A 12,478-nucleotide genomic window follows, 5' to 3' on the forward strand; every position below is an offset into this window, starting at 1 on the left:
TAAAAACACGGATACAGATATTGATCATTATCAAGTGATTCCACTTTGTTTTTAATAACATTTTGCATTTCAGTTATTCATTGATTTGGTAGTTATTAAGTATTTTATGGCAAGACAAATATTGTTCACAGCAGTTTGCTTCATCACTGAAATGAATAGTGACTCACATTTTTTTTTTTATGTTTTTCTAGTATTTATACAAAATAAATACAGATTTACATAAATAAATGTCAGACGTTTTGTATGTAAGTGCTGATTAATTACCATTTTGTGTTATATGTGTGTATCAATTTCAGTCTTTTATTAATTAATTTAATTATTCAGTTTTTATTTGTTGACAGAACACTAATTCTGTCCTCCAGAGTGTATTTTATCATATTCCTGCTGTAGTAGAACACATTATTTAATTAATTAAATTAGTTGGATGAAGTACAGGTTAACGGGAGACCTTTAATTTATAAATTGTGCCGTTTTTGTGCAACTTTATTTTTCAAGTCGCTTTTATTCTGAAGGAGTCGAATCGGATGTTTACGTGACGTCTTCCGGAACAGTCTAAACGTGGAACTGTTCTCCTCGCTACACCTCCGTCATTGCGTTATGACGTAAACGTGTTTACAGTAAATCTGTAACCACCGAAAAATGTGTGTTAACCGTTTTCTCTCAATATGTAACTTTCCCCGGTTACCGCAGCGGACAGACGGGACACCGGACCGGATACAGACCGACGAACACTACGGTATCACTTCACTTATTGATTATTGCTGATTAAGTCCAGTATATTTGTATAAAAGTGTCCATTTAAAAAAAAAAAAAAAGCTACGTTGTAAGCTAACATTTTAGAACTTGCTAGTAAGGCTATATGAGCAGTTGATGACCCAAAATGCAACGCGTCACCTCAGTTTTAACCAGTCTGTAGTTAGCTTGTTAGCTTACGTTCTTTGGTTGTTTGGTGGTGAAACACTGAAGAGTTTAGCTCTAGTTTAACTTAAACATGAGCTTTGACTCAGCAGGTCAAAGTCCTGACGAGCCGGTGACTCATTAGTTCAGATCACCTTCATGTCGCGCTCACTTTATTTCTATTTTATTAACATTCACAACCCACACCACGTGAAAACTTCTGCAGGTGTTAAGAAGTGTTGCTGCGGTAAAGTGAGAGGTTTTTTATTAAAGGGAGTCTGGTGCTCAGAGACACTACCACTGTAGTCCACAGGGGGCGACAGAACCAACACAATTAAAAAAAAAAAAATTAAAAGTCCTCTCCTCCTCCTTTCTGCTGGAGACCCAGGACATGTTGCTGGACCCGCTGGAGGTGAAGGGAGTCAGTTGAACCAGGACTGAGAGGGTCAGCCTGTCAGACCTGCTGCAGTACACTGAGAGCTCTTCTAAAGGGAGTCTGGTCTCTCTTCATCAGGAGGAAGATGGCGGTGCAGCGAGTGGCGGTGATCGGTGCCGGAGCGGCGGGTCTCTGTGCAGCGAGACACATCCTGTCCCGACTGAATCACTTCGTCCCCCCGGTGGTGTTCGAGCTCAGCGACAACGTGGGCGGAACCTGGTGCTACGACGAGCGGGTCGGTACTCACAGCAGCATCTACAGGGACCTCAGGTCTGTAACTGGTTAGTGCTACTGGTTCACTGCGTCACAGGTTTACTGGTTTACAAGTTCACTGGCTCACTGTTTTACTGGTTTAGTGGTTTACTGGTTTAGTCATCAGTAAACGTTATGAATATTTATAGTTAACTGGTTCTGTAGTACTGTGGTTAGTGTAACTGGTTTCTACAGCGACTGATTCGGCCATCAGACCTCTGGAGCTTGTCCAGAAAGCCGCAGCTCGCCTGGTGTTCAATCGCCCCAAGTTCTCCCACACAACTTCCTTTCTCCGTTCTCTACACTGGCTCCCTGTAAGAGCTCATCCAGTCTAAGACTCTGGTGCTAGAATACAGGGCAGTGAAAGGAACAGCTCCTTCCTATCTCCAGGCCACGGTCAAGCCTTACACCCCCGCCCGACCACTTCGCTCTGCTGCCTCGGGGCGATCGGTCTCCCCGTCGCTCAGAGGTCCTGCACTAACTGTTTCTCTTGTTTCTGTTCTTTGGCTCTGAGTTATGCTCTGCTTCAGGCTCTTAGATGCTTGTTTAAATGAAATGTACTTATGACTTCTGGTGACTAGTAGTTCTTTTGATTACCAATGTTGATCCACTTATTGTAAGTCGCTTTGGATAAAAGCGTCTGCTAAATGACTGTAATGTAATGTAATGTAATGATTCCAGATCTTCTTGTTTTTATTTGTTATTGATTTATTGATTGCTGTCGAGATGTAAAGAGAAGTTCAACAAAAATATCACAAATGTTTTTGAAGTGAATTACTGACCCTGTCTTCTGGTCAGAGTACTTGTACTTGTTTTAACAGTGTGACTTTAGTACTTTTTCAGTAACAGTTGGTCTCCTTGTCTCCTCCCAACAGGACCAACCTTCCTAAGGAGGTGATGATGTTCCCTGACTTCCCCTTTGACCCCCAACTGGACAGCTTCCTGCCCCATCAGGAGGTCCAAAGATACCTGGAGAGGTTCTGTAGGAGCCACAAGATCCAGCCTCACATCAGGGTGAGTCCCTGCACCTCTACTGTACTACCCCTCAGAGGTACATGTTGTACTTTATACTGTACCCCTCAGAGGTACATGTTGTACTTTATACTGTACTACCCCTCAGAGGTCCATGTGGTACTTTATACTGTACTTCATATCAGAGGTACATGTTGTACTTTATACTGTACTTCATATCAGTGTCTCTTTTGTTTGTCAGTTCAACACATTGGTGGAAAAAGTGAGGCCTGTTGTCATGACGACAGAGGAAGAGGAGGAGAGATCGACATCATGGGAAGTGACATCATCTGATCCTTCAGGTTGTCAGAAAACAGAAACATTCGACTCGGTCTTCGTCTGTTCGGGGTAAGAAATGTCTATATTAAGATAAATGACATTCAGTTCATTGTTAAATGAAATACAAAATAAGTTATTTACTTCCTGCTTCCACTTGGTGTCACCAAAACGCTGCATTTTCCAGATTAAATGTGTTATTGTGGATGTTCTGATGTTTGTCTTTAGGCACTACTTCGACCCTCACATCCCTCACATCCCAGGAATAGACCATTTTAAAGGTACAGTCATTAATATTCACAGTGCATCTACTGATACTGTGACCTTTAACACTAAATGTTAGTGGTGTAACGGACCATTGTTGATCAGTACTGACCCCCCCCACACAGTTTAACGTTAACCACCACAGTGTAAATAAAGTTTATCGTTACCCATCACAGTGTAAATAAAGTTTTACTGTTAACCATTACAGTGTAAATAAAGTTTAACGTTAACCATTACAGTGTAAATAAAGTTTAACGTTAACCATCAGAGTGTAAATAAAGTTTAGCATTAACCATTACAGTGTAAATAAAGTTTAACGTTAACCATCAGAGTGTAAATAAAGTTTAGCATTAACCATTACAGTGTAAATAAAGTTTAACATTAACCATCACAGTGTAAATAAAGTTTAACATTAACCGTTACAGTGTAAATAAAGTTTAACGTTAACCATCAGAGTGTAAATAAAGTTTAGCATTAACCATTACAGTGTAAATAAAGTTTATCGTTAACCATCAGAGTGTAAATAAAGTTTAACGTTAACCATCAGAGTGTAAATAAAGTTTTAACGTTAACCGTCACAGTGTAAATAAAGTTTTAACGTTAACCACCACAGTGTAAATAAAGTTTTAACGTTAACCATCACAGTGTAAATAAAGTTTAACGTTAACCATCAGAGTGTAAATAAAGTTTAACGTTAACCATCAGAGTGTAAATAAAGTTTTAACGTTAACCGTCACAGTGTAAATAAAGTTTTAACGTTAACCACCACAGTGTAAATAAAGTTTTAACATTAACCATCACAGTGTAAATAAAGTTTAACGTTAACCATCAGAGTGTAAATAAAGTTTAACATTAACCATCACAGTGTAAATAAAGTTTTAACGTTAACCATCAAAGTGTAAATAAAGTTCTCCTGACGATGGTTCACCTCCAGTATTCAGTAGAACGTGTGGTTCTAGTCTCTGATCTCTGATCATGTTTCATTGTTAACAACTAATCAAGAGGAGAGCTAGTAACGTTAGCAGCACCGCTAACGGCTAACCAACGGAGGTTCACTTCAGTTACATTATGATGCCTTCAGGCTCTGCTCAGTGAACATGAGTACTGGCTGAAGGTACATTTTAACGTTATCATGATGTGTTCACATGTAATCTGTAAAATGTAGTTTTGGTAATGAACTTGAATAAATCCAGTAGTTTGAAGGAGATGTTTTCACGTGAATATAAAATAGATATTATGATGTTTACCGTCTCTCCGTAGGACAGGTGCTCCACAGTCAGTCGTACAGGTGTGCAGAGCCGTTCTCAGGTCAGTCGGTGGTGGTTCTGGGAGCTAAAGCTTCAGGACTGGACATCTCCATTGAACTGGCCGGGGTCGGTGCTCAGGTAACAAAAGATAATCAAGTTTAATAACATTAATAATGGATACTTATAAGAGTCCAGAGAGGCTTATAGTTACCAATCAGGGCTCGATATTAAGCTCTTCAGGTACTTGTCCAAATTGGAAAATGGAGGTATATTAATAGATAAGTAAAATCAACTGTTTCTAAATGTTATCTTTTTACTGTGTTACTGTCAGCTGTAGTGGCTATTTGCATAAAAACATAATTCAGAGGATTAGGAAATACATTATTTTTGTTTCATTTGTTTATATATTTGCTTCGATTCAACATTATTTTCGGGTATTTGTAGTTTAAATCATGTATTATAATCTGCTTAGAGCTAGTGTTAGGAAGTTAAACATTCATCTTTTATATCTATTTAATATTCATGTGAAAACATTTCCTTATTAACAACTGTATGTATTCAAGAATGTTGCCAAGAACTAAATTTTACATATTACATTTGTACACATCATGACAACCGTGTAATTTTCCTTCGCCCAATACTCACATGAGCTACCTAACGTGAACTAGCTAACGTGAACTAGCTAACGTGAACTAGCTAACGTGAACTAGCTTACCTTAACTAGCTAACGTGAACTAGCTAACGTGAACTAGCTAACGTGAACTAGCTAACGTGAACAAGCTAATGTAAACTATCTTACTAGTTTTAAAATGGAGTCCTGCAGATGCATCAGGGAAGTCCTGTCTTTGTCACACCTCTCTCTCTCTCTCTCTCTCTCTCTCTCTCTCTCTCCAGGTGACTCTGAGTCACGGTCAGCCTCGTCTCACCTTTCCTCTACCTGCCGAGGTTCAACAGTCCAGTCCGGTGGTGGCAGTCGAGGAGGATGGCAGACTTCGCTTCCAGGTCACTAAAATCCACCGGCACTAATCTGGAGTGATTCTGCTCCACAATATAAAAGAAACCCAGAAGCTCGCACACACTAGTTACTAACCAGCTCAGTAACTACTCTTCTAACAGATTAAAAGATGTTTTATTTACATGTAAAATGATTCTGAATCCTGATGAACTTGAATCAGTTGTATTATTGATCAGTAACAAGAGACTGAAGAGGTTTAAACTGTGATGAGTTCAGCTGATGTTCCAGCAGTAACTCTACACTAACCTTCTGTTTCTACTATGAAGTCTGAAGAAGTTAGTTCCAGCTTGTTCTAGGCTGCTTTTATTGTGAAACTCTTGACACAGGAAGCTGTTCCTGTTTAAATCTCTTCTTGTTCATCTGTTGCTCAGAGGATCTTTGTCTCTTTGAACACAGTTTTATTCTTCGTCTACTAAACTAGACAACATGTTATTATTAGTAAAGAGACTTTCTACAGGTCAGACTCTGCATCATGTAGGTCCAGTGAGGCCCACCTGGTCTCTGTTGAACAGGTATCCAGTCCTCCTCCTCCACAACCTGAACTCTACTCTCTGTTCACACTAAATAAAATGCTCTTCCAATGTTCCAGGACGGCTCTGTGTCCGCTGCTGACGTCCTGATGTTCTGCACCGGGTACAACTTCAGGTTTCCGTACCTGGACGGTCCTGAGCTGGGTCTGCAGATCCAGGACCACCTGCTGTCCCCCCTGTACCGCTTCCTGATGCCCCCGGCCTTCCCCTCGCTCTTCTTCATCGGCTTGTGCAAGCAAATCTGCCCCTTCCCCAACTTCCACTGCCAGGTGAGCCCGAGAGTCAGCAGGTGAGATCTGACCTCCAGATCCGCCGTCCTGTCTGCGCTCATAACACACGTTACTACAGCGGCGTGAACCCAAAGTCAACAGATTCAGCTGCGATTTAATTACAATAAACGGATAAAAAGGAAACCGAAATAACTGTAGAAGACTCTGTCACAGTAAAATGTAGTTAAAGTATTAGAACTGTGAGTGTTTTACTCTTCACAGCCACCAGACTCCATTCACAAAAGCACTCGTTAAACCTCTCAGAACTCAGTTTGTTTGTGTCGTTGTTTCATAATTCATAATAACATCAGCTGATGAGGAGGGTTTGGTTGTTGTTCAGGTCCTGTTCTCTCTGGCCGTGTTGGACGGTTCCGTCTCTCTACCGTCTCGGGTCCGGAGGGAAGACGAGGCCCGGCGAGCTCTGCTGGAGAAGGCGGAGCGTGGAGTCCAGCAGCGCCACCTGTTGGTGATGCAGCAGCAGGAGCAGTGGGAGTACTGTGGGACGCTGGCTCGGGTCGCCGGCTTCCCGCCGCTGCCGCCCGTCGTACGCAGCCTGTACGAGGAGGTGTTTCGACAGCGGAGAGTTCACCCACAAAACTACCGGAGACGCAACTACCGGCTGATTGGGGACGACCGATGGGAGCAGATCAATAAATAAACATGTTTAACAGCAGATACGAGTTTTGTGACGTGTTGATTCACTTCCATCCTCGAGACTAAGCCCCGCCCCTTCTGTTTGACCACCATGGGACCTTATTTCATAAAAAACAGTAATCAAAGACAGATAATAATAATAAATGATTTAATCCCGTTTGAATATTCCCATGAATTACTCGTATGTTAGTCAATTTAAAAGATCATTTTGCCCGTTTAAAAAAACACCAACATGGCTGTTAGCTAGACTTGCTAGCTAGCTAACTTAGCTTTGTTCCAAATGTAGCGTTATCTTACATTATTAAATCAGGACTCTGAGTTTACTGATAGGTAGCTAATGTTAGCATGCTAACATGCTAAGCTAAAATAGTTAACATCATACCTTCTAAACATACACATGTTAGCATGCTAAGATGGTTAAACATACCTGCTAAACATTAGCATGTTGGCATTGTCATTCTGAGCTTATTAGCATGCTGATATTAGCATTTAGCTACTGCGTCACAGAGCCGCTATCATGACTGCACACGGTTAGCGATGTTTAGTTTCAACACTGTGTGTGTGTGTGTGTGTGTGTGTGTGTGTGTGTGTGTGTGTGTGAGATATATAAATATTTGTGATTAATCATTGTGAGAGCAGATCTGTTGCGTTAAACATGAACGAGGTCGAGGACAAAGACAGCTGATGTCAACAGACTTTAATCCACATATTTCGCCACAAAACGTCAAAATACACCCAAAAAAAAGAGGTCTGACATCACAGACTGACCTGAGAACAACAACAACAACATCACATGAGAGAAATACATTCAGACAGTAACATGGCTGCCGTTCAGCGTTCAACATTTAAAGGGGAGCGACGCTAACATTTACTACACTGAACGTTCCCCTTTAAGCCTCTCAGGTGGACAGAAGTAAATCTTTACTTATTGTTGTTTGCTACAAAGCATATATATATATAAAATAAAAATGAATATTAAAAAAAAAATAATAATTTGTGCCCTCAAAAATACGTACTTTCCCTTTTTATTCTGGAGAAAAGATTAATGAAGGTGAACAAAAAGAAGATAATATAAAAAATGATTGTATAAATAATTACTACATGAGGTCTGAATTCAAGGGTACACATTACTAAATTAGGAGAAGAACCGATGTTCTGCATATCGAATACCGAGAACCAAGGAATTAAATGCGATGTCAAAAGTTCGGTCACATTTAAAATGTTATACTTTGATCAAATTGTTCCAGATGAAAAATGGATTTCATTTTTTTGTTGAATTTTAAAATAAGTACATCTGCTTGTTGGTATTGTTGTGGTTTCATTAAGTGCGTTTCCGTCAATATTTTATTTTAAAATTTCTAGAAAAAATGCTAAAAAAAAATTAATATCACAAAAAAAAGTGAGATGTGAGAGATGAGACTTCCTCACATAAATACATTAAACCAACACAAATAGTTTGACGGAAGCACCTTTAATTAATCCCTTCTTCTTCTTCTTCTTCTTCTTCTTCTTCTGTGGTGGTTTAATGGCACCGACCAGCTGTTTATATTTATGATACTAATATTCACACAACAGCAGTGGACGGAAACAAGATTTCAGTCAGGTTTAATTTTTGCAGATTGTCTTGAAATATGTTTAAAATTTGCTCTAAATTGGACGGATCAACGTCTCTGTATCACGTTCCCCGTCACTAAAATCGAGCAACTTTCTGTTTAACTGCTGGATTCTTTCACTTTATGAAGGAACCTTCTAGAAGATGACCCTCGAGGACTTGGACTCGTTCTCCATGTGCACCACCCTTTCCATCTTCTCCGCCGCCTCCTGGTCGTCCTCTCCCGCCACGTCCTCTCCCGCCACGTCTTTCTTCAGGATCTTCAGCGGCCACCAGAGGGAGCCGCCCCGGTGGTCCCGGCGGACGCCGTGTTCTGCCGGCCAGCAGCAGCAGCAGGGGGCGCCCTTGTCCCCCGTCAGGAAGTAGAGGAGGGCGTTGAGCCAGGCGTTGCAGGACGCCAGCGGCCGCGTGACCTTGTAGCAGATGGAGACGGTCTTCATGACGTTGCAGCCACCCAGCTGCCCCCGCCGCAGGAGCAGGAACAGCGTCCGGGTCACGTGGAAGGGCAGGAAGCAGAGCGCAAACAGCAGCGTGATGGTCACGATGGTCTTGATGGATTTCCGTCGCCGCCGAATGTAGTGCGAGTACTGCGACCCAGAGATGGAGACTGAGGTTCTCTCTCGGTCTCTGGCTCCCTCCGTCGGCCCGTCTCCCACCGGTCCGTCCTCCCCGCCCTCGAGCGAACTGGGAGGCGAGCGCAGCGTCTGAAATATCGTCCGGACCACCTGAGAGTAGCACCAGGCGATGATGACAAAGGGCACGAAGAAGCCCAGCAGGTGGAGAACGATGCCGTACGGGACGTAGTCGGCGAACTCCTCGTCGATGGCGTCGTCCCAGCAGTTTGTGTATCCGCCGTCGTCCTCCGACTGAGACACCGTAGTGTTCCCGCCTTCCCTTGCTCCTCCGGGACCGACGACCCCGCCACCTCCTCGCCGGACGTATCCCGTCTGGGCGAACCGGAAGATGGGGCAGGTGAGGACGAAGACCACCACCCACACCAGCGCACAGGTCCACTTCACCACCCGCTTGCTCTCCAGAGTGATGGTCCTCATCGGGTGGCAGATCCCCAGGTACCTGTGGACGCACAGCCAGAGGTGAGTCCGAATCAATCGCATTAATCTCATTCTAGTTTTATAAAGTCTAAACCCTCGAGGACATGAACAAACTCTATTCTAGACTATTTCTAGCTCCAAACTACAAGAAACGGTGAATCTGTGAGCAACAAACCGAACTGTAAATGACCGAAGAGTCCCCAGAAAAAATACTGTTAAAAGGTCTGCAACCTAAACCCGGCTCACTCGTCTCTGAAGTCAAATGCATCAAATAACCGTCACTGAGGTGTGCAAAAGTGACACTTGACTCAATCTTTGATAGAGCTTCAAAGATTGAAGCTTAATGTTGGACGCATCGGTGTGAGAATGTGGTATCGGCTAAGAACACCCGTTGGTGTGTTTCCGCGGCGTCCTACCTGTGCACGGAGATGCAGGTGAGGAAGAAGATGGAGCAGTAGAGGTTGAAGTAGAAGAGGAAGCGGACGAGGCGGCACATGAAGTCTCCGAACACCCAGCGGTCCCTCAGCATGTAACTCGCCACCAGGAAGGGCAGCGACAGACCGTACATCAGGTCGGTGGTGGCCAGGTTCACCATGTAGATCAGCGAGGTGTTCCAGCGTCGACCACCGCTGCTGCTACCGCCGCCGCTGTGGTGGCGGCAGGAGCGCAGCAGCACCACCGAGTTGAGGGTGAGGCTGAAGAGGAAGGTCAGTGAGTAGCAGACGGGCAGGAAGACGTACTTGTAGGATTCGTCGATGCTGCAGGACGCCGGCGGGACGGACGAGGTGGGCGAGGTGCCGGAGGTGTTGGGATGGTTGCTCGCCGCCGCCACCAAACCGATGTCCAGAGAGGAGATTTGGCTCAATCCCATGATGAACCTCTGAAGGCTATTTCTATCGGGGCTGGATGGATTCAGGTTCCTCTGGTGTCATCTCAGCTCCTTCACCGGCTCACCGACGTTTCCTTCATTTGTCCTTCCTCCGATCGATCCGTCTAATCTCAGTCTGTCCTCGCCCTGGACTGAACCATGTCTCTGGTGTGCAGAAGGAGTTTCTGTGACCAAGAGGAGGGGGGGGGGGGGGGGGGGGGGGGGGGGGGGTAGAAAACACACCGTCATTAGTTTGGAAAACCTTGTTCACAATGTACCGCCGGCGTTTTTGCTGATGAAGACTATGTTTTGCTCAATTAGTCGCTCAATCATTAACGAAGCCTTCCGGAAACCTCCCTCCATTCATGTAGCCTCCGTGTACGGAGGGTCGGTGGACTCCTCCAGCTGTTGAGGCGATTGGTTCAGGGGTTAAAGTCCCAGTGAGATGAAATACACTTTCCAGTTTTAATCTTGTGTTCATTCATCTCTTGTTATATGACAAATATCAGGAGTATTTTTTACATCAAATCTCTTCTGTAAAATACATTTTTGTTTAAAAAAAAAATAACAATTTGAAACAGTTTGAAACAATTTGAAACAATTTGAAAACAATTTAAAAACAGGTAGAAACGGTTTGAAATACGTGGTAAACGTATTGATTAGTATTGTTTAGTAAAATTGTTATCAGTTAAGTTTAGTTTATCTGATTGTTTAAATTAAAACTGGGGGAGGCCCGTGATGACTATTAAGACCGTTCGTGTCACTTGCATATTCTAATATTATTGATAGTGTTTTTGATAAATGCTCTTTATGTGCTATTGAATGATAGCAAAGACCCGTCCACCACCAGGACCCTGCCTCCGAGGATTTCAGTGGACTCATTATAACGTTAAAATACATTCCCCTTGAAATATAATTCGCAATGCAATGCTTGGACATCAGTGGGCAAAACTGATTTAATTTCCAAAACAACGTGACCGAGGTCTAATTCATTCAAGGGAGACGGGTGGTACAGCAGATAAACGTCCGCCGGATGATGCGTTGATGTGTTTTCAACAGAAATGCGACTCTCACACTTTGTAAAAGACACAGATTGAGTCGTGAGAGTATAAAACCAAACTGTTGTTCAGAATCCGCCTCATATTAAACAAAATCCTTTTAAAATACATCATCTTTTGGGACTTTTGCTCTGTAGCTCTTGATAAATCATTTGGTTACGTTCCTTTTGTTTAGTCCAAACACCTAAAGACAGAATAAGTAGGAAAGCAGCGAATCCTCACATTAGAAACCAGTAAAATAATCTGCATTTCTGCTGTCAGTTCATTTTTCTTCTGTTTTTAAAAGAACGCAAACTCAACATTGTAATCTGTCCAGTTAAACCAGTTTGAAGCTTTAGAACTGTTTAGATCTGGATTGCAGCCGACCCCCCCATCAGGGTCTGATCAGACCTACCTTCAGTCCTCCTTGTTGTCCGTCCCGTCCGGTGTCTTCGGTCTCTCGTGTCTCGGGGCTGAAGGGTCTCTCCGGGTTCTTTCTCCTCTGACCTTCAGCTTCTCTGTAAATAATTGATCAGCGCTCATTCAGTCAGAACTGCAGGAATGAAACCCAATACAGGGACTGCAGAGGAGGAGGAGGAGGAGGCGCTTCCAGTGCTGGTGGCTTTTAATAGGACACACCAGCTCTTTTAGCATCTGAGGATTATTTAATTTAACATACAAAGTTGACGGCTTTGCTTTGACGTCTTTTAGATTTCACGTCTGCTAAATATTAAATCAAATCAACCTCTTTACTTTAATAGACGCAGGTTAGCTTGATGCTAACGCTGCTGTGAATGTGTTAGAATGTCAATAAACGTGCACACATTTAAAATACAACAGAGAGAGATTGGGATTAACTAAATTGTTTTATGAATCAATGTTGTGACATGTAGAGACCTTTAACCAGTAACTTCTGTGTGATTTTAAATCTGGATAATTGAGATGAAATGTATAAATCGCTCACCGTTTCCCTCCAGAGAAGCTGCTGCTGTCTCTCGTCTCGTTATCTGAGGCTTTAATTAGAAAGCAAAGTGAATCCAGTGACACATTAGCCCTTC

The 12,478-nt window shown here is 42.9% G+C and overlaps 2 protein-coding genes across 3 annotated transcripts; one reads left to right on the forward strand and one right to left on the reverse strand.

Annotated features, from left to right (window-relative positions):
• Window positions 1–563: 563 nt before the first annotated feature.
• On the forward strand, window positions 564–6,870 carry LOC137888381 (uncharacterized). Of its 2 annotated transcripts, none has more exons than XM_068731775.1 (9): window positions 564–736; window positions 1,280–1,603; window positions 2,461–2,599; window positions 2,799–2,944; window positions 3,101–3,153; window positions 4,397–4,521; window positions 5,278–5,385; window positions 5,988–6,197; window positions 6,538–6,870. In XM_068731775.1, the coding sequence occupies exons 2-9, from the start codon at window positions 1,419–1,421 to the stop codon at window positions 6,853–6,855; spliced, it is 1,284 nt and encodes a 427-aa protein (XP_068587876.1). In that variant the 5' UTR covers window positions 564–736; window positions 1,280–1,418; the 3' UTR covers window positions 6,856–6,870. The 2 variants fall into 2 exon arrangements, with proteins under 2 accessions (XP_068587876.1, XP_068587875.1); XM_068731774.1 differs by having other exon boundaries at window positions 565–736; window positions 1,412–1,603.
• A 690-nt stretch (window positions 6,871–7,560) lies between these two features.
• LOC137888342 (P2Y purinoceptor 3) lies at window positions 7,561–12,407 on the reverse strand. The gene is made up of 4 exons (XM_068731726.1): window positions 12,385–12,407; window positions 11,836–11,938; window positions 9,932–10,568; window positions 7,561–9,537 (listed from the first exon to the last, which is right to left on the reverse strand). The coding sequence occupies exons 3-4, from the start codon at window positions 10,384–10,386 to the stop codon at window positions 8,601–8,603; spliced, it is 1,392 nt and encodes a 463-aa protein (XP_068587827.1). The 5' UTR covers window positions 10,387–10,568; window positions 11,836–11,938; window positions 12,385–12,407; the 3' UTR covers window positions 7,561–8,600.
• Between the last annotated feature and the right edge of the window lie 71 nt (window positions 12,408–12,478).

This window comes from Cebidichthys violaceus, unplaced genomic scaffold (genome assembly GCF_023349555.1).
Source record: "Cebidichthys violaceus isolate CVI_PGR_0920_01 unplaced genomic scaffold, fCebVio1.0.p SCAF_53, whole genome shotgun sequence".
Lineage (NCBI taxonomy): Eukaryota > Metazoa > Chordata > Actinopteri > Perciformes > Stichaeidae > Cebidichthys > Cebidichthys violaceus.

Excerpts from the sequence above, each read along its gene's own strand:
- LOC137888381 (XM_068731775.1), top strand. The coding sequence starts at position 1,419 with ATGGCGGTGCAGCGAGTGGCGGTGATCGGTGCCGGAGCGGCGGGTCTC. Across the intron at positions 2,945-3,100 it reads TCGGTCTTCGTCTGTTCGGG|GCACTACTTCGACCCTCACA; the intron begins GTAAGAAATGTC and ends GTTTGTCTTTAG. Across the intron at positions 4,522-5,277 it reads TGGCCGGGGTCGGTGCTCAG|GTGACTCTGAGTCACGGTCA; the intron begins GTAACAAAAGAT and ends CTCTCTCTCCAG.
- LOC137888342 (XM_068731726.1), bottom strand. The coding sequence starts at position 10,386 with ATGGGATTGAGCCAAATCTCCTCTCTGGACATCGGTTTGGTGGCGGCG. Across the intron at positions 9,538-9,931 it reads ACCTGCATCTCCGTGCACAG|GTACCTGGGGATCTGCCACC; the intron begins GTAGGACGCCGC and ends GTGCGTCCACAG.